This window comes from Centroberyx gerrardi, chromosome 6, assembly GCF_048128805.1.
Source record: "Centroberyx gerrardi isolate f3 chromosome 6, fCenGer3.hap1.cur.20231027, whole genome shotgun sequence".
In the NCBI taxonomy this organism is placed as follows: domain Eukaryota; kingdom Metazoa; phylum Chordata; class Actinopteri; order Beryciformes; family Berycidae; genus Centroberyx; species Centroberyx gerrardi.
The window spans coordinates 16,019,944-16,042,921 of NC_136002.1; the positions used below are offsets into that span (position 1 = coordinate 16,019,944).

A 22,978-nucleotide genomic window follows, 5' to 3' on the forward strand; every position below is an offset into this window, starting at 1 on the left:
CTCTCAAGTGGTGGAATCGTGGTTTGACACTGTGTTTCTTATGATCATGACCTCATAATGGACCAGGACTCTGTATCTGCTCCACCAATCAGAGCCTGTTGCAGTTACAACACATCACAATCTATATAGAATGTTGACATTATTGGCTGGACCAGTTTGGAGTTATAAAAAGCCCGCTGGATATAGCTTCAGCTTCACAACGTATCAGGTAAAGAATGTGAGAGGCACAGCTTCACCTAGTGACAAGGCTGCTGCTGCTGCTGCTACTACTGCTACTGTTGTAGTAGTTCCAGTAGTGGCAACAAACAAAACTACTGCTGCTGCTACTACTACTATTACTATTACTGTTGATGTAGGAGTAGCTCCAGAAAGAGCAAAAAACAAAGCTGCTGCTGCTGCTGCTGCTACTACTGCTGCTGTTGAAGGAGTAGTAGCTCCAGAAAAAGCAACAAAAAAAAAAAGAAACTACTACTGCTGAAGTAATTGTAGTTCCAGTAGTGGCAAGAAAAAAAAGAAACAAGCACAGGTCCTGTACAGACCCATGGCGCGTGTGTTCAGTTCAATTCACTGCACTGAAGCATTACGACGCGGTTATCTGTTAAATAATTCCACTAACGTCACTTAAATACCACAGGTAATAATGTTACCTAACGTTAAAGTTTATAGGGCAACAGAAGACATGGATGCATGTAAATTAACGAGCCTGTCCTCCCCCAAAAAACGACCCCATAGGTTGTTTGTACAAGCAGCTTATTACGACCTATAGTTACGTTTTAAAGTTAAGCGACCTCTAGCGGTCGTGTAAATAACGACAATATGCTACGTAGGTCTGCGTCCACGTCACGTGACTGTCAAGTTTCTCTCTCAACATTGAAATAACACAGTGGAAAATAAGTGCGTTGTGGTCGGGGATGGCGGACGGGCAATTCCCAGCGTTTCCAAATTTAACCATGACCAAACCATTTTCCTAACCTTAACCAAGTTGTTTTAGTTGCCTAACCATAACCCAAGTTGTTTTCATTTCACGTATTTTTGTGAGATCACGTTGGAAACGCTCCTGTGGGTCGTTTTCATTTCACGTATTTTTACACTCTTGTGGTTCGTTTTCATTTCACGTATTTTTGTGAGATCACGTTGGAAACGCTCCTGTGGGTCGTATTAGAGGGTAGGAACAAACGACCTATATGGTCGTATGGGTTGGAGGACTTGTTGAAATTAACGGCAGAGAGTGGGGCTCAGTGTGGGAGCAATGCACGGCTAGCGCGACACGTTTATCTTTTAAATGACCTATTCCATGTTTATCGGTTAAATTACAGATTCCACCAATATCACATACCACAGGTAATAATGTTACCTACCGTTAAGGTTTGCAGGACAGCAGAAGATGTGGATGTCTGTCAATTGACGGCGAAGAGTGTGGCTCAATGTGTGAGATCCAATACGGCATTATCAGTATGGGACTCAATGTGGCATTTAGCCCATAGGTGAGAGGCCATCTCTTAGTCAAAGACGCCCTCTAGAGGCCATCTCACGAAGCGACATCTCACTAAGCGTTACCTGACTGACTGACTGACTGACTGACCGCCTGACCTGAATTTGCCTCGTGCCCTCAGCTGAAAAAACAAGCTGCTGTTGCGAATTTAATCAAGCCCTGCAGCAAAGACTCTTATTCTCAGCCACGATATAAAACTGGCTAGTGTTTGAAAATATTTCTACAACTCACATAGACAATATGTAGTCATGATGCAGGAAGAGGTCTATGCCATCCCCTCATCCTCTCAAGTGGTGGAATCGCGGCTTGACACTGTGTTTCTTCTGATCATGACCTCATAATGGACCAGGACTCTCTATCTGCTCCACCAATCAGAGTCTGTTGCAGCTATAGACACACACAGATACAGACACACACACACACACACAGGCATGCTGGCAGAGTGATAGTGTGGGCGTGTGAGAGGGGTGTGTGTGAGTCAATGGACCCGCCCTTCAGCCAGAGAGTCTGACAGTTTATTACCTAACAACAAGCACAGGGAAGGTGAAGGTCATTTCTTCCTTCATACATCTTCATCTGCGTTGTTTACATCCTGCACAACCCACTGAGGTAGATTTGTTCAAATGCAAAGGGAACCTCCATCAAAACAGATTGCACATAACTGTATGTTGTTTAACTGACCTTGGACTTTTCAATCAACATCCAGGAACATGAGTAACTTTCTGCCAAAGCTACAGCAGAGAGCCAAGTTTCTGAAACGCAATCAAGAGGAAATCAGGAGCTTGTCCATTGACAATGAATGGGATAGAGATTTTGTGGTTTAAAATGTTTATAACTGTACATCCAAAGAGTCTCAACTGTCAGACTCTCTGGATTTACAAGTTGTTGGATTTACAGATTGTTTGGTAATAATTTCAGTGAAATTATTAACAAACAACTACTGGGAAAAGGTGAAGGTCATTATGAGATGCTGAGACAAACTAATATTTTGTTTTCCTCCAGTACAGTAATAAATTACAGTTTTGAGGCATTCATACACTCGATGATTGCTTTGATCTTTTACTCTACATCTACTCTGCCTCTTCCAATAAAAGATTAAAAATTGAATTATACATGTACCAAATCCAACTATTGCATAAACAGGTTTAAATAAAGGAAAATGCTGATGTCATTGTGTCTCATCAAATTTTGTGAAATGAACACCAATTCTGAAATGCAGATTATGTGTTGTAGACACTAATGATATTACGTTCCGTTCCTTGGATTATGTGACAATAGCACAAATTGGACATGCCATTTTCACCTGTTTGTGACGTGACAAGTCAGTCCAACTCTCATGCTGGTCATCCAAAACTGCAGAAACCAAGTTATATTGGAACCAGTAAATAAGAGGGAGATGGTAAATCTTGTGCTCTTTGCATGACCAGTCTCACAGAAGAGATTCTTCAAGAAAAAGACCAACGGGAAAGAAAAACATTCACTCAACAACTCCCTATGTTCTTCAGTACAGAGTCTGCACGCACACAAACACACACACACACACACACACACACCTCAGACGAAGTCTCTTCTACAGATGCCTCCATGAATAATGACTGCATAATTCACTCTGATAAGGAGTGGTTCTGTCACACACATACAGACACACACAAGTACATATTATGCACAAACACCCAGACAAATACACACACACACCACCACCCTCATAACTCCCTGTAAAACTGTTAATACTGTCAGTGCCCTCATAATTCAGCACTGCTTCATTTGGCTAACACGACAGGCACAGTGTGTAAATTACATGACCTTTGTTCACTCGTTCATACATAAGTGCATGTATGAGTGTGTGTGTGTGATTTCCATTAGCACGTTAGCATGTACAATGTTATGCCACAGCCCATACTCACCCGCCTGTACAGTGAAGATGGTCCACGTGAAATATTTAAACCTCCCAGAGCCAATTAGTGTAATGGGGACATATTTGCATATACAGTGGGTATGGGGGGATGAGGGAGGAGAGGTTGTGGGGTAAAAGATAAAGGGAGGTGGGGAGGATGGAGAGTCAGAGGCATGGAGGAATGAGGAGCGGGGAAGATAAAAAGGAACAGAAAAGACAGAACAGTGAGGGGTGAACTGAAATGCTGCCAAAAACAGGAGAGGAGGAGGAGGAGAGAAATGTACACTATCACTGAAAATGTCACTGGCTGGGCTCATATCTGGGATTGCAAGAGAAAGGGAAGGATACAGACCCATATACCTCCTGTTCAGATTTACTGACAGCTAAATTTTACTTTGCATCTATAGTCAACAAAAGGCAGTGCATTTCATAATTACTACTATTCCTTTCATTCCCCATCAAAAAATCTGCACACACATACAAAATGCACAAATTGTCCAAAACACTTAAATGACAGAAAGCATTGCTTAGGGGCAAAGAGAATCAGTCATTTTTGTAATGTATGTCTTATAATATAGCAATAATACCCAAGAGGATATTCTTTACTGTGACTATGGGTGCAGTGGTGATGCAATAGGTCTGAGGAGCAGCCAACTGTCATGGCTTTTATATATATGGCTTTATATATCTGAAAGGTTTTTACACAAAGTGTACATACATAAGAATAAGACACATGAGAAAACAGGAAAGTTGCTGGTTCCATGAGTTAACATGGCAACCGATTCCACTTTTCATACTGCATGACTAGCCATGCTTTATGGAAATTATCAGCACAGTTGGAATGCATCTGTTGTTGGCTCAAACTACCCACTGTCCACTTTATTACGTACTCCCTGTTTACGCAAACCCCCTGTCTGTGCGCAGACAGTGAGTCACACATAAATAAAACATAACTATAAAGCATGCAGACAAGATCAAGACACATGTGACTTATAAGCGGATTTGAACGTTTCATGATCATTGATTTCAGCATCTTAGAAACGACCGACCTCCTAGGATTATGTTGCACTACAGTGTCTATAGAGTTTACCGAGAATGGTGCGTCAAACAAAAAACACCCAGTCAGTGGCAGTCCTGTAGGCAAAAGTGCCTCACTGATGACAGAGGTCAGAGAAGAATGGCGAGACTGGTTCAAGCTAACACAAGTAAACAAAATAAACAGCTCAGTACCACAGCAGTGTGCAGAAGGGCATCTCAGATCGCACAGCTCATCACAGCTTGAAGTGGATGGGCTGGAGCACCAAGAGACCAAGCCAGGTTCCACTGCTGTCAGCTAGGAGCAAGAAAATGAAGCTAAAGTGAAGAGTGGAAAACATAACCTGGCCCTGTGCCTTCTGCTCCTCAGAATTTGGGGTAAACAGCATGATCCGTACCATGCAGGGCGGCACTGACAAAGTCAGCGTGGACCAAGACCCCTCTGGAAAGTTTCAGTACCTTGTTGAATCCATGCCTTGTTCTTCAGGTTGTTCTGCAGGCAAACGCGGATCCTACTCAGTACTAGCTAGGTGTAGGTACTAATACAGTAGATACAGAGTCTCAGGAACACAAGGAGGAATAACATCTCTTTCACTTCTGTTTATTTTTTCCTCTTTCTCATTCTTCCTCTCTCTCTCTCTAATGACAGAGAGTTGCAGAGGATTCCATTCTGTTGTTCCCATACTCCAGTAACCCATGGCCAACCGTTCACATAACATCACTTAGCAACCTGAAGGGGATTCAAAGGAGGTGAGGGAGTGACACAGAAAAACAAGTGGATTCCCAGAGAAAAAAAACAAAAAAACAGGGGATGACATTTACCAATACACAGTATCTGATGTATAGTAATCATCCTCTGTTCCAGTAACCTAGAGTAACTGCCTGCAGAAGGATGGAGAGCAGGTGTGTAAAAAAGAGGTTATCAAGTGGGCACAGAGAGCAAAAAGAGACACCTTACTGTTGTGAAACAGATTTGAGGATCAGGGAAAACATTTGCACCCAGCTGTTTGAGAGTGCATGTCATTTGTTGGGGAAAGTCAGGTTATGTAATACGTTGTTTCAAGTGCTAAACAGTTAACAGAAAAAGAGTGTGTACTGTTCCACAACAATTGCCGTAAAATCATTATTTAAGCTGTAGTGAACAAAAATAGATGCTGAACACCAAGAAACTGTAAGAATGCTTAAATCTTCTTTTTTGCTTTTGCTCTCTCATAAGGTCGTCTGTTCTTTCCCTCTCGTTTTCCACCAAAGTTTGTGTTCAAGTGGAAAACAGAATTGGCATTGCATGTTCATAACTCCCCTGTTGACTGAAAACTTCCTCTGGGGTAAGTTGTAGTTGTGTATCAGTATCTATTCAATCTGACACACACACAGACACACACACACATGCATACACAAGCATGCACACATACACACACACACACGCAGTGACACACACACACAGACTCAAACGCTTGACAGATAAGTGTAAACTCTGGGGATGTTTGAAATGCTATAGTGCAGAGAAAAATAAGCTTTGTTATCGCACAAAGTGTCACAGCACAGAGATAAATCCAGAAAGGGGAAAGAATGAAAGACCATGCATAATGCAAGATACATTTTCTCTCTTTCTCTCTCTCACTCTCTCACTCTCACACACACACACACAAACAAATAGAGACATACAAACACAGGCACTCACATATGCAGACATGCAAGGAGACGCACACACGTACGTACAATAACAACCACAGTCTTTCTTCCTTATTAAAGATACTTGGTGTTTTTTTATTTACATCATATAAGACAGAAGATGTGCCCTTAATGTCAGTCAGAAACCAACAGCTCTCATCAAGCCTCTTCCAGATACACACCTGATTCCCACTACAGGGCCAAACAGGGCTCATGTCCAGGGTCAGCTCAGTGTGTTTATAACATGTTGTCAAAGCTCAAAAGCTCTGCTGATGAATCACCTGTGTCCGTAACAAGATGCAAAAACAATAAGGAATCAGTGACATAGATCAGTGGTTCCCAAAGTGAGGTCCGAGGACCCGCAGCATAATGAGGAATAGTTCAATTTCACTATTATTTTATTAATTTGACGTTAAGCCTGTGAGAGAATGTTATGGGAAATACTGTTCCACAAAATGACAGTACAAACAGTTTTGTACAAAAATCCTATCCAACAACAACAATCTTTTCAGATGGGTGTCGCTTAGACAAAGTCTTATCAACTGGGGGTGTAATGTGCATCTATTTGGGGGTCTTGATGTGTTTGGGAACCCCAGACATGGATCATAAGCTTTAACCGTGTTTGACTCTGCCATTGAAACCAGACTAATGTTACACAAGTAGGGGCCAGTTTCCCATCTTAGCACTATGATCAGCTTAGAGCCATTGTAAGTCAGTGGGGGTAAAGTGATCCTAGCAGCAAGACAGTTTTTGGCAATGTCCTGCAAAAACCATGTATCTCACATTTAACCAGTTTTATTTTTCAGTAAAAATGACACCTGTCATTCTCACTGGCTTGAATAAAATGTTTTATAAATCCAGCTCTTATGAAAAACATTGAAAATGCATGGTAGAATGAAAATGTTACAAGGGTGTCAATGGAAAAATCAAACGGTTTTTCTCAATTTGTGAAAAGTTGCCTTTTTTGGAGATGGGAGGTTTTTGCGGGACACTGGCATTTTGGGAAAGCCAGCCTGGCTTTAGATGGCATACACACTGACACACAGAAAGTAACTGACTGAAATAGAGAAGGAAAAAAACAATGGAAAACGTGAAAAATTAAGTCTTATCATTTTGTGAATTATACCAAAAAAGTATGCTATATATATAATTTTTTTACAGTTTCTGTTTTTCTGTTTGAATATATTAAATAGATCTAAATTGTACATATTTGTTACAGGTAGGCCTTTATTAAACAGGTCATTTTGTTTGTACATTGGTGAACTCAATATGTTATTATACAGTTTAACACACACACACACACACACACAAATACACACACATGCACGCACACAGGCGAGCACACATGATGCGCAAACACACAGACAATGGTTGATGGAGTTATGTTGTGTATTTGGCTTCCCCAATGTAATTAGTCACAAACATGACTGGGCGGATTCATTGATTGACATGGTGATTGATCCATTAAATTTCAGTTGACTGTGCCCAGACAAAATCTATGTGTCGCTGTATGGCCTAGTTTTATAATTCTTTTTTTTTTTTTTCCAGCCAGACGCCCAAATGAGAAACTAAGTCTCTTACCTTAGGTTCATGAGAATATGATTCCTACTATGCAGGGAGACTGATGACCCATCCTGGATCCCAAAAAAAAAAAAACTGCTGTGTTTGATTGATTACATCTGAAATTATTGTATCCAAAACCTCCTATATGTGTGAATAAAACACAGGGATACAAAGCAGCGCCATCAATGACATCAAGTGGGAAAACTGTCATGTTCATGTTGATTGTTTGAAAATACAGCTCAGTTGTACTGCTACTGTAACTGTGTCTCTGTGTGTGTGTGTGCATGTGTGTGTGTGTGTGTGTGACTTCATATAACGGTCCACAAACAACAATATTCTAGGGAACCAGTACCTGCAACGGCTACCTAGTATGAGACCAAGACTTGTAAGATCTGACCAAACCTCTAAGAGTTTACAAAGAGACAAAATCATTACACACAGGTAGTGGAGGTGTGACGTTGGTGTAATGTCTTTCATTTAGGTGAACTATAGATGTAGCATAACATTGACTTAGAGTGTAAATGACATCTCCAGTACACCTATGCTGCACTAGATTCTTTATGTACACATTCATTAATTTATGCATTAAAGAATATCGCCACTTTGATAGTTATCGCCTTAGAAACATTTGCACGTCTCTACATGTTAACACCTGCCTTGGAAAAATAGCCCAACCCCAGGCTCAGGATTGTCAAATACACTCAAGAACGGCTCACCTAGCCTGCCAAGACCCTAAGGAAAGTTTCTGTGTCCTCATGTATAATTTATCCTTATTTAGAAATAAGCTACAAGCTCATTGTAATGCTATGAATCAATTGTGTGGTAAACAGACACACAAACGTACCCCAACAGTGGCTTTAATATTGCTTGCCCTTGCTAAGGTATATTGTAGTCAAAGGAAACTGAAATTTGTGATTTCTCAGGAGTTGTGTTGTCCTGTTACCTTTTGGGATTCAATAAAGATTGCGACAAAGAAGCAGTATTCCTATACGGAGAAAAGCCTTGTCATGTAATTAGAATGATTTTTATCCTTAACACCATCTCAGGAGTTTGTTTTCTTATTGTGTATGTCGCATGTCAGACTCTATTTGTCATATTCTACCTGCTCCTCTGTGAGCCATTGTTTCAGCAACATCAAATCACTATTATTTATTTTTTCTCCACTAAGCTTATCCATTTATTTTTACTTACCTTTGATGTATCACATGTTAATTTGCCCACCACCATGGCTGAAAGCGCGCTAAGGACACTTCAGCTACCTCTCCAAAAATTGTTAATATCCAGTAAATGGCCTTTCTGATCTTTCAAACCTCAGTGAATAGGTACAAAGACACTCAACTTTGACATCAGGGGAAAATAAAGACTATTCATATCCACTTTCTCAAGGCTTCATGACATCGGGAAATTTCCTCAGGGTCTTGGCAAGCTCGCTGAACCATTCTCAAGTGTATTTGACAGTTTGGAGGTATTTTTCCAAGGCAGGCATGCAGACGGTACTAGGTAGATCATTATCAAAGTGGTGAAATCCTCTAACGCATTAACACATGAATGTGTGTCAAATGTAGTACAGACATTCAAGGAAGGTGTTCCAGATACTGATTCTCTAGAATGTCAGCGGAATAGAATGTCATAGACCTAGTAGTCTCAATAACTATTTTGGCTTTGTTGCAACAGGTGTGAAGTCAAACTGTCCAATCACCTTTTTCTCCCAGTTGCAAAGTAATAAAATATGGAGGAAAATTAGGCTGCTTTCTCTCTAGCAGGCATAACAAGCTCCTACAAAAAAGTATCTGTATCCTTTGAAACTTAAAGAGATGATTGAAACTTAAATAGTTCAAAGTCAATTTCTAGATATGTCCTCTAGTTTGGCCCAGATTTTGAGGAAGTCACTAACTCAATGGACTCCCATGGATACTCTAGACAGCAGTCCTAGTTTGCCTCTACTTTAGCAGCAGATAAAAATGACAACTTTTAGAGAGTGGCACTGGGGCCTTCAATAGCATTAAAGATTCTACCATGCAATGGCACTCAGCCCAAGCGAGAAATCAAATTAATACACACATTTTATTTGTGTTATATTTCCTGAAAGTTTTTGAGGAAAAAAAAACTGCTCCCGGTGTTTGTCCAATGAACAAAGATTTATCTTAATGTGTTAACGTTGTTGTCTAGTCTGTTATTAGTTCTGATCTCACCAGTAAACTGACCTTTTCCATATACTGCATAGAATACTCTGAGAGACAGGACAGACTGTGAAGCATGTTGAAGAAGAGAGTGCTGCTACCATAAGATACACAGAACATTTTGAAGCAATTTTGAAATGGGCAATGGCAAAGTGGACAACATCAACATGGATAAGATTGTGGGGGATATGGAACAAAATTATTTTTAAAAATATATAGTGGGTTTTATTTGTTTGCTAAATTGTCCATTTACATTGCTAAAATGTATCATGGCCTTTAGAGAGTATACTGTACGGTGAGTGTGAGAGGGCTTTAAGCTTTCTGATGCTATTGCTATCAAAGAGAATGACGAATCTGATGATGGCTGTTAGAATTTATTAATGGTAATAATGAACTATGCCAATAATGTTCCATCACTAAACCTCTCCTCCCTCCCTGCCTTTCCTCTACTGTGGCACATTACTTTGTTATGCTGGTGCTGAAGAGACAGGAATAAGTAAGAAAATGCATGGAAACAAGAGTTGGAGACACTTGTCACTGCTGGAGATGCTCTCAACATATATTAGCAACTTTGTAACCATCAATTTTTGAAAAATAATAATCCATTATTCCACTGCTGTCCATAACAACTACAGCAGAGAGTCTGTTTAGTGTCCCTCTGCTATTCATAAATAAGGAAATGGAGGAAACAGGACTTTATCAATTTGACAGTATTTGAACAGAGTGTCTCCAAAATGTGTTTAGAAATATGCAGGTGATGTGACCTTATAAGCTACATTATATATATACTGTAAATATGTGTGTATATATATATATATTTTTGGGCTGGGTATCAGAAAAATAAATGCTGATTCGAATAAACAGTTACTTTCTAGCTTCCACTGATTCACTGAGGATCCAGTATTTCTAATGGGACATTTTGTTTCCTCAGTACTAGACTTTGTAAAGAATTTCCTTCTCAAAACTACACAGCGCAGCATTAGTATTAAGGAATTTTACAAAGGAAGAGAAAGTCAGATTTTTAACCCAATATAACCAAGATCAGACCAAGATCTTTCATTCCTATTCTATTAATAAATCTGTGTCATAAAAGGTTAATGATCAGATTTTTCGGTTGCTATGTAAATTCTACTTTGGATGCTTCCAAGAACCTGCCAACTCTCCTCTGCTACCCTTGTCGACCTAATACGCTACTAAAAATATACTGACATGGTTAGATCAACTTCACACCAACATAATATTCTTGCCGTTATAATTGCATTGCCAAAGGGAAAACTCTACAAGTTTAGTGGCCATTAACTCAGTTGCCATGATTGCGACATGCTATTGCCTTTCCGCTCAACTTATACTGTTTGTATTTTCTTTTTTTTTATGATTTTTGTGAGTTTGAAAGCTGTCTCAAAATGTGCTGGAGATACAGTATCTATCAGGTTGATTCTGCAACAAGTTTCCCAATGACAAAAAAGGCCTGTTGCACTTTGATAACCAAATACACTCAAACATGAAGATTAGATTTTTTTGCCCTCTCTGAAGCAACTAGTATTAACAGAGAACTTACCTTGTCAGTTACTATTGTTATTATCATATTGTGATAATTACTAGTAGTTTAGAAAGAAAGAATTATTATCTTTGATTTGATTTTTATACAAAGAAGGCTGGCAAACACAGGTAGTACCATTTATTCAGATTTTAAAATACCTAGATTATTCCATAACTACTTGTATTTTTCTTTGATCATCAATAATGTGTTTGAATTGGGACACGCAAATGTGTGCCTCATTAGGCACACATCTGCATTAGTTGCTGACAAACAATTCCAATCTCTGGGCACTTCTGATAATATTAAAGCCATTTGTATCGACCTCTAAAGTCACAGCCAGCTATTTCAACTCTGAAATATTTGGGTGTCGCTGTCAAAGGACTGTTAAATAGTAAGAATTGACACCTATGTGATGTCAACAGCCATAAGGAATAGTGGCAGCATGGCAAGGCAGTTAGTTGTACTAATAAACACGTCCCTAAATGTGCCAAGTCTCTAAAGTATCTAAAGGCTATCCAACAAAACAAAACTTCAACCCTTCCCTTCCCACTATAAGATTCTTCATGAAGATGCTCTTTGACAAAAACTCCTGTAAAAGCACAGCACTTGACTTTCCCACGTTTGGGTTACAGAGCTTCCCTGACATGAGATCTGGAAGGCCTGAGATATTTGAATAAAGCGTAGATCCAAACTAGTTGACTTGAATTTGAATCCCACTGGTTACATGAGCATGGGGCTATATACTTCCATCTACATCTGGTACTAGATACTGTAATTAAACAAGATTATGTATGTGAACATGTGTCAGTTAGTACGTACTGTGCACTGTGTGTGTGTGTGTGTGTGTGTGTGTGTGTGTTAGTATGCACTATGTTGTGTGTAGTATTGGCTGATCTGGACAAAAATATATCTGAATACAATTTCAAATATTTGAACTACCTGAGGTGCGCTTGATTTATCTTGCCAGACTCTCATGACGGCTTCAAAATTGAAGACGATGCTGTGGGACTCCCGGTGGCTCAGTGGGCTAAGGCGCATGCCATGACTTGCAACAGCACAGGTTTAAATGTGGCTCATAACCTTTGGCACATGTCAATCCCTCTCTCTAATCTTTCTTGTTACTCTCCAGTGTATTCTATCTAACTATGCAGAAATGTCATAAAAATATCTTAAAACAAGTGGAGCTTCTAAAATAAGATAAATGAAGCGCTCCTCATGTCTTTTTTCTTTTTTTTTCTTCAAATATTCAAAATGGATTCATCTTGTATTTTGTCCTGGTCTGAGCAGTAAAAAGGCACTGAGCTGGGAGTAGTTTTCAGTCCTAAACAGAGTACGTGCAATGAAATGGCTAGATTGTTGTTGTCCATGGTTATAGTTCACTGTGGGTTAAAAGCAGAAAAGGCTCCAAGATCAGCTTAGCATTAGTGTTTTTGGCATTTGTCCTTTGATGTCCCTTTTTTCAGACCCATCTCCTTGTTTATGCTTCTCTTCTGTCTCTCCCCAGCCCCATCCAGCCGGTTCAAGGATGAAGGATTGATGTCATGAGCAGCAGAGGTTGGGCGTATGTTTGGTAAAACATGGCATGACTGGGGGACAGCTGGAAAGGGAGGAAGGGGTTGGTATCATTCCTTCGTTGTGCAAGAGGCCATGATACACAGCAAACATTTTGAGGCAATTTTGCCATCTTCAAAAAGTATTTCATGAAACTTGGTTCCCCATTGCCCGCGCTTTGTTATCACATCACCCATTTACCCAATTCCATTGCTGATGATGATATTGGCCATTTTGATAGCCTCTCAAAGTTTGCCCCTGCATCATTGCCTTTAGACTAGGGTTAGGGTATCAGTCTGGGGGAGAGGACCGGTGGAGAGAGCTGGGACTGGAGCTCAGTCTGGAGCTGAGACTGGGGCTGGGGAATGCAGCTAGGTAATACTTCATACTTAAGTTCCTCCACTGATTTCCCCCATCAGTAAACTTCCTTGGGCAACTGTTGGGCAACTCATGAAAGTTCCATGTGAGAATATGTAGCACAGTTGCCCTGCCTGAAGAATTGCAAGCCAAAACTCCCTTGGTCAGGAGGGCATCTTGTTTTCACCTTTGACGAGCGAGCATATGTTTGGTTTCGCCCATGTAGGCCATCCCACAGGTTCAAATCCAACCTTTCACATAATGCATTGGCATATCCATAGATCTGTGTGTGTGTGTTTTCCCGCATGTTCAGGGCATCCCACAGGTTTGAATCCAGCCTATCACATCATTAATATCCGTATATCCCAGTCTGTACATGGGACCTATAAACTTGTTTCTCGTAGAAACATGGTCCCAATGCTGTAGGAGACTTTCCTCATAGAGGCTGGGGGGGCGGAGCGAGAGCTGGTCAGTGAGGCGTGGCTGTGAGATGTCCCCGCCTCCAGGAAGTAACACGTTCCTGGGATCTCTTTGGGAAAATTGTCTGGGAGCTCCAACCGCGAACGAGGGACAAATGAAAAAGAGCGGTCGTCTTTCAGCAACCTGAGAAAATGAGGAAGAGATGAGAAGAGAGGGCAGGAGAGGAGGTAAGATTAGAGGAAAGTAGAAGAAAAGGGAAGAGATGAAATGAGGGAGGAGGAGAGAAGAAGAGTGGAAGAGACATAAAAGGAGAGGAGAGAGAGAAAAGAGGAAAATAAATAAGTTGATGAAAAGAGTGAGGAGAAAAGAAAGAATCAAAAAGAGGAGGAGAGAAGAGAGGAAGACAAAAATAAAAGTAAAGACGTTAAAGCACATGAATGACTACATCATTTTTGAAAATAACAGAACAATTCCTGTTTTGTGTGTATGTGTTTCTGTGTATGTGTGTGTGTGTATGTGTGTGTGTTTGGGTATGACTTAAGTCACTTTCAGGGACACACACCAGACTTAAGACCAGTTGACTGGGGACGGCTTGTGCAATTGGGGACAAAAGCCGTGTCCCCAGTTGGTAAAAAGCTGATTTTTGGGTCAGTGGTTAAGGTTAGGGTTAGGTTAAGGTTAGGGTAAGGGTTAGGTTTGGCAAGTAGTGGTTATGGTTAGTGTTAGGGTAAGTCTCCAGGAAATGAATGTAAGTCTATGTAAATACCCCAAAAGTGACTTAAGTAAGACTGTGTGTGTGTGTGTGTGTGTGTGTGTCCACAGCTTAATCTCTCTGTTGTAACACAGCTTTGTTTAGACTGAGATAAGATCCAATATAGCAAACATAATTAGTCATTGGCCATGCAAACACACACACACACACACACACACACACACACACACACACACACAACCGCACACACACCTAACAATTGTCATAGTTTTGTGTAGTAACAAGAAGCACGCTGCAAAGTATGAAGAATTTGAATATGTAATTTAGTATTATACACATTATATTATACTAAATAATATAATATATAATGTTTTAATACATTATATAGTATAATATATTATATATGTGTACATATACATATATATGTATTACACACACACGCACAGTGAGGTAACCATGGCAACCCATATGACTCTTACTCATCATTCATGGTTTAGAGGCACAGAAAAAGAGAGAGAGACAGAAATAAAGAGACAGGAAGAAAAAGAGAGAGAAAGGTAGAAAAACAGCGAGGATAGAGAAAGAGAAAAACAGAATAAGATTAAATGAGAGAGAAAAGAAAAAATTAAGTGAAAGGCAGAGAGAGAGGACAGAGGAAAGTAAGTGACAGAAAGGCAGTAGTAAGATCTCTCAAAGTCACTATTTATGTGTGTGTGTGCGCGTTTATGTGAATCTGTTCATGTATATATGCATGCTTGTGTCCATAATATTTTACCCGGGCGTGTGTGTTTGTGTTCATGCCTGTGTGTCCATGTGTGTACAGTATGTGTAAACACTCACTGGTAAGTTGTGGGACTGACGTTGATACATCTTGGATGGCTCCCAGATTCAAACTTGCTGGCCAGTGTCACATTGTTCCCAAACAGGCAGTAGCGTGGCATTTTAACCCCCACCACGCCTGCCAGCACCGAGCCTGTATGGATACCTATTCTTAGCTGAGGGAGAGAGGGAGGGAACGAGGAAGAGGGGGATGGAAGGAGATGGAAGAGAGAAAAAGGCAGGAGGGGAGAGAGATTAGGTAGAGCAATAACACAACCTGTGAGTTTCAAACAGTTCAGATAGTGGTATTCTGTTTGATGATGCTTCATTCCTCGACAGCTCAAATGTCCACAGTGGGCCTGAAAATGGAGGTTATGTGTCTCCTGTGGCTATATTTGTTTAAATTTGTGTCTGCATTGCTTTTTCCCACTCTCCCTCATCATCTCTTCATGTATTTGCACTGTGGCTGGATTGCGTCTAGACTACGTACATTTCTGATCACATAGCGAGCCTGACCATATCTTTTTTTATTTGGTTCTGAAGATCTGTAAACAATGTGAGCAAAATCTGAGCAACCTGTTGAACCTGTCACATACTGAACGGTGCCATAACACACATGACCACCTGCTTTACACTGCTGTAAATGTTCATAAATAACCTTTGAGACATGCTTGTGATAAATGGCTATATAAATAAATGAACTTGAACTTGGAACATGTCATTCCATTCTTTCAGCCCTTCCTGCAGTGCAAAAGCTGTCTTGCTTTGAACCAGAAATGCATTGCACCGTTGAATGGGAATGGCAGCACTCTTAGTTCCATATTGCTGCCCCGCGGCTGTTGTTGTTGACTAATCTGAGGTTCTGTGCCAGCTGATTTTTAGAACGTTGGGAGCCTTGAAATAGCGATATCAGGGAGGGAAATGTTACAAAATTGTTGCCAGTTCCTCTCGCTAACAGATATAGGACAGCAACATGGAGCCCATAATACAATCTGGATAAACTATGAATCTATAAATGCCTCGAGGCGGAGCGTTAGCTATATAGCCATCATTCCAATATGACCATTTCACTTCAATGCCACTCGACCGACTATTGGTTCCATCCACTTGGGGACAAGTCATTACACACACACACACACTCACACACATGCACGCACAAGCACACTAATGCCAATGGATCCCAGTAGATTTCTAATGATCCACTTCAGCATCTCATCACCTAGGTAGCCAACGCCACTCAGTGCATGCCAGCACACCGTGAGGTAGCCATGGCAACAACAGATGGGGGGGGGGGAGGTAGAGAGAGTAGAGACAGACAGAAGGACAGCAAGAGAGATAGAGAAAAGAATACACCTATAATTAGATGGCAAAATCTAGACACAGAGAGAGGGAAGACAGAGAGACAGATAAGGCGAGAGAGAGAGAAAGAGAGAGATAGAAAGAGAAAGAAAGGGGTGATGGGTGCACTAGTCTGACCCCTTTTTGAGCTGAGCTGCTTACAGATGGCCATATGCTTGTCTGTCTGTCTCTACAATATAACACACACACACACACACACACACACAAAACAAACATGCATCCAGTGCCCCCTCTCCTTCTCTTTCTTTCTTACTCTCAAAACACAAACACACACAGATACACTGATATACCCTCCCCCTCCTTTTCTCTATGAGTCAGCATCCAGAGCACATGGCCCTCAACGAACCAATCAGCAAAGGGCGCACAACACAGCCAACCAATCAAGTTCTATTAACCCCCTGGCCATGCTGAAAGGAGAGTATAAAGAGAGAGAAAGACAGGGATAGAGACAGAGGGGAGTTGTTATGTGGTTTGATATAGCTGTCGAAAACAAAGCATCACACACATGAACACACACACAGTAGAAATGCAATGTTATGAGATTTTGATGGTCGAATATAGTCTGAGGAAAAACGATTTCAAGGTATTACAATTATTATGCCGTTATTTATTTATAAAACACTCAGGATGGGGAAAATCAAATGAGCATTTTCTAATTAACATTTCACAACATTGAAAACACATTTAAATACGGTGGGAAAAAGTATGTAGTTGCCTTTTTAGGATTCACAGTAGCTGCCTTTTGAAAACATAAAACCATTTAATCAATACAGATGGGAACGAGCAAATAGGAAATGATTGCACCAAATGACTTGTAACGAGAAGAAATGATGGACTACTTCAACTTTGTTTGGACTAGATTGCGTGCTGCTTTGGTGAGCTTCTTAAAATGCAAAGTAATTGATGGACCCTGCAATACTCCAATTCCTGCTTTGTTGATGTTGGGTTACATAACATTGAAAGCCTTTCATTAAGCAACCTGCCACCAAGGTAAACATTTTTCAACTCAGTTTCTTTTATTACCTTGACTTGAGCATGCAAGGCTGGATGGTGATCTCAAAGATGCAGTAGTAAGCTAGGTGTAATATATACACACACACACACACACACACACACACACACACAAATAGTATTCTGAGGGCCTGAAGCTAAAACAGTAATATAGATCAATAATACAAACAATTCTTTTGTTTCTCTTTATCTGTCTCTGTCCATCTCTCTGGATCACTCTCTCCATTCCTCCCTCGCTGCCCATTTCTCTCAATTCTCTCTCTCAGCTCCGATGCTAGTTTGCATAACAGCACAGCATTGGCCGGTGGTGAGTGCACTCACTGAAGAGCATTTATCATCCTGAAGTGTTGAACATCTCTATAACTCTCCTTTGTACCAAAACGAGGGGAAGAGAGGTAGAAAAGGAGGAGAGAGAGTGAGAGCAGGGCAAAAGTGCTTGGCAAGGCCTTTCTATTTCTAGACAAATGGACAGTGGTAGGAGCACAGCAGTACACAGAACAGTCCTGTCCTGTCTGTTATACAGTAGCTACCAGTCTATCTCTGTTTCTGTCTCTCTCTCTAACTCTGTTTCTCTCTGTTAAAATTAATGAATACAGTAAAATGAAGAACCGAAGAGGTATAAACAGAGTGGACAGAATATATATCATAAACAAATTGCATGTGTTGTTTCTCTCTTTCCTTCTCTGTCTCTGTAATGTCAGTTTCTGAAAGATTACTTTTATAATTTTATGATTTTTATAACCCATGACCTTGCAAGTATGCACCTTATCCTGTTAAGCCACCAAGGCAGCCCAAGAGTGAAGGGTCACCTTGACAGAGACTGGACTCAACACAGACATAAATAAATCATATGCCTTCTCGTTCTATACAGATGAGAGGTTTGTGCTGAATTCCCTCAATTATCCCTCTTTCAGTCCCTCCCTAATTCATATCCTCTATCCGTTTCTGCAAAAGAGTAGCTCATCTCACATACACACACACACACACACACACACACATTCACATTTGTATTAAACCCAACCCTTCATCCTTTGCCTTTGCCAATAGTATGACAATACTAATACTAATACCAACTAGAAGGGCACTCGGAGAGCGCAGACCTCCACCAAGGTTTGTGCTATTATTGCTTGTTCGTGAGTCGGATCCGGATCGGCTCCAAAATTTAATGGGTTCTTCCTTGGCCCATGCTACACCCTTCCACAAAGTTTCATGAAAATCGGGCAGGTAGTTTTTCCGTAATCCTGCTAACAGACAAACAAACAAACAAACGGCACCAAAAACATAACCTCCTTGGCGGAGGTAATAACAATCGAGTGATTGTTTGAGCCTGCATGGAACAGTTGATGAGTTCAGTACAATTTGGATGGAGTCAGGTACATTGTCACAGAATACAACAAATACAAAATTGAATCTCAAATACTTTGAATACTGCGAATATTGTCCAAACTTTGTGACACTCATTGTATTGCCCTATGCACTGCAAACCCCACTTAAATAGGCAGTAAAATAAACCATAAAAAGTGTGTGACAATACCAATACACACAGCTCCACAACTAACGTGGATTTAACACCTATTTTAACAATGAAAAATTGTGTGGGTTATTAAGACTCAAAGATTCATGTCACAATTTTGATGAGTCATAAAAGATAGTAGGCCTGCATGATATTCTGCCAAGATACTGTTACCTGATAACCTTCAGTGTATTTGACTCATATGTTGGAGAAGTAGGTGGTTCTACACTCAGTCCCTCAAAGCAGCGTCTGAATCTAATGTCATTGCAGTTATTCAAACAGTTGAGTACAGTCAAAACTGTACAGTTCTACATTAGTTCTTTATAGTAAGTGTGCCGTTTTTCTATTGCAGCTGATAATCGGAATACATGTTTTTACCAAAGCCATGTCAGTGCACCTTTAAGAAACATAAGTGCTTGAAATATAACATTGCAAGCATGCAAACAACAACCCTGATGGGCATAATTTGCAAAGAACAAGTGAGAAGTTGCAGAGTGAACTTGATATATCGCAGATAGCTGAAGGCTAGGGAAACATACAGTACATGTACATGGCAGACCTAACAAACTACAGGCTAAAATGACCCACCATGAAACTGTTTCCTGCAACATCGTCATAACAACAGAGATGTCAATCACACAACCCTCGGGGGTTGTGGGAGGTGAATGAAGCACACGCATGTGCATGCATACACACACACACACACACACACACACACACACACACATACACACACACACACAGCTAATCTTTCCCTCCCTGCACATCGTGATGCAACACAGAATGGAGAGATGGAGAAAGAGAGACAGAGACAAGAATAGAAAAGAGGAAAAGACAGGGAAAAAGAGAAAGGGGAGGGCAAGACAGAGAGAGAGAGATGGAGGGAGAGAGAGAGAGAGGGGGGCAGGGAGACAGAGAGTAGAGAAAGAAAAGGATAGAGAGAGGGAGAGAGAGGGACGGGGAGGGAGAGACAGAGAGGACTGTAGTGGTTATTTTTATCACTGAGTTGTTAGGAGAGAAGATACAAAGGTTGGCCAGTTAAAAACAATCAGGAGCGAGCACGCAGACACACACACACACACACACACTCAGATGCAAGTACACATATTAAAACACACACATCAGAAACATCACACACCCACACACTACACATACAGACACAGACTCCCCCACTATAAACACAATGCACCTCATGCAACTACATCAAGAAACACAAGCACGCATGCACACACACACACACACACACACACACACACACAGCATGGTGCTGTGTTTTGCCCCCAGTGTTGACTTTGTGTTTTTTTTGGTTAAATGACACATGCAGCTGGCTGGAAGAGAATACAAATGCCCCCTCACCTCTTTTCATCAAAACACCCTCCATTCATCCATCAACAGCAACAAATTAAAATTACTAGTCTCTTTCACACAGACTCTCCCTCTCTTTCTTTCCCTATCTTTTTCTTTCTTGACCCCTGCCAGTTTGTCATCTCGCTGTCAATCTCTCTCTCTCTCTCTCTTTATGAAAGTGAATATTAGTTGATACCATCCTCAAATGATAGTAACTCTTTAAATCCATCCATCCATCCATCCATCCATCCACTACTACAGGCTAATGCCAGTCTTAACAGCAGCTTGCTCAAAGATCTTTAACAGCAAAACGTCTGTCAGTTACAACATAAACCCTTCCAGGCAAGAATGTGCTCTGTTGTCACCATGGCAACTGCACACAACGCAGTCTGCAGTGCTATTGCCTTGACCGTCGATGTGCATTCAGAACAAGTCAATTTTGTGCAAATACCCAAGCACATACATTTGGAACCAGACAGGCACACACACATGTAGATACACCCAAACACTGACAGAAAGACACACACACACACACACACACACACACACATACACACACACAAACACACACACACCACGTCAGGCTTGCATGAGAACTGCAGTATGATATTGTGCTATTGTCTAAAAGCAAAAGTAGTGGAGAATGTTAACATTGTCAGGAATTCATATATGTTTCTATATGTTTGCTGGCAAGTTTATGTGTGATTAAAGCAACAATGCCAAGGCAACTTGGGCACTGTGGCTCATCAGAGTTGCCCAGAATGCTGTCCAAAATTCTGCCCTTGGATTTAAGAACCTATCTCACTTCCAAGCATGCTTCCAGGGAAGCTAGTATTTTTTAGGCCAGGCTAGTGGTAAATCCTCTTTACTAACCAGGAGATTTGAGGAATCATTGTGAGAGTCAGCAGAGTGCTGTTGTAAACAGTTTGCATTGTCAGTGGCCTGATTTGAACTGCCTCAGTCAGCATCCTATGTTAGTATTCTCCACTCTTTTAGGCACACATGCACACATATTTGGACTGACACACATGCACGCACACGCACACACACACACACACACACACACACACACACACACAGGTTCACGTAAACACATGCAGTCAGATAGTCAGACAACCAACAAGACAGCTCATTCAACTTTAGTTGGAGACAGAATTGTAGACAAAAATGAGAGCCAGAATGAGAGACAGAAGAGAGATGTGCAAAACCAAAGCGAAAAGAGGAAGATGAGCAGAGGGAGGTAAAGTTATAGGGACGAAGCAGGAGAGGAAATGCATAAACAACCAGACATTCACCAAAACATTCAGCAAATTACTGTGGCCTAATCAAGTGTGCCAACACCTGAGTTTGGTCCCTGTGGTACAGTGCTAAAAGACGAGCAGCGCTACAGCACATCAGAAGCCGTTTTTACACAGCTGATCCGGCTAAAAATGCCGTAGCGGAGCCGGGATGGAATTAATCATGATCAATTTCCACAAGCTTCTTTATCCACCTTTTACCGGTAATGATCATCTTTGCACTGTGGGAGGGGATCCGCGGGAACTACTGGATCTCATGCAGCAATAAACTTTATGTGGATTATTGTGTGATATCATTTCAAAAATATAGGCCATTTATACGTCCAGTAGATTTAAAGTGTTTCCGTTGATGTTTGTAGTTTTGCCTGCTTGAATTGAATGATGAAGGAAGGAAGGAAGGAAGGAAGGAAGGAAGGAAGGAAGGAAGAAAGGAAGGATGGAAGGAAGGATGGAAGGCATTTTTGCTTCACAAGATCACACTGCACACAGTGAAGAGTGACATGGAAGATGGGTAAGAAGAGAGAGAATGACTTGACAAAAGTGATGAGCTGATTTCAAACCCACAATATGTGAGCACACCATAGCATGTACAGAAGCTTAGCCCTCTGAGTCATCAGGGTGCCCAGTGCCAGTGTATGGGACAGTCACACTGTATAAAAGCCTTTTAGCTACAGAGGCTAAATCCAGCTTGCCTTAGAATGAGGACATGGGCCTTGTTCACCCAAGAAGATACACACCAGAACAATCCCTACTGTTCTACTATTTGCTTGAGGCAGAGCACCCAGCCAAGAACTCTGAGAAGCGCACTTGTCTGTCTTCTCGAAGATACACACCAACATGTGGAGAAAGCAGTGATGTTAAAGTAATACCTTGCCAAGCCAAACCCCTCAGGAATGGAGAGTGTCCAAGTTAGTGAAATGTCCAGATGGCCAATTTACATTGAGGCACAGAGCTACATAATATTACAACTATGAGACATGTATGAGCTGTCAGACAGAATTCCCTGCATAGTCTAATTTGCAGTTAAAAGGCTTCTAATTCCATGTATCAGCAAGGGAAATCCAACAATAGACCACAGTTAATAGAATAACATTTTCACATCACTGCACATTGCAAATGTAGCCATGGATTACAGGCTGCTTGCACTGCTGCTGCACTACCAAGAGGAAGAGTGCAGTACCAACATTAGCACTGCCCTATCAAACTCATCATTATC

General features: G+C 41.0%; 1 protein-coding gene across 1 annotated transcript in view; it reads right to left on the minus strand.

The window, feature by feature from the left end:
- Positions 1-13,666: 13,666 nt before the first annotated feature.
- gucy1a2 (guanylate cyclase 1, soluble, alpha 2) overlaps positions 13,667-22,978 on the minus strand; it is a 46,074-nt gene continuing 36,762 nt past the window's right edge. The window contains exons 8-9 of the mRNA XM_071925778.2: positions 15,256-15,410; positions 13,667-13,886 (exon numbers count right to left, since the gene is read on the minus strand). Of these exons, the coding sequence (XP_071781879.1) occupies positions 13,667-13,886; positions 15,256-15,410 (375 nt within the window). The remainder of the gene's footprint in view (positions 13,887-15,255; positions 15,411-22,978) is intronic.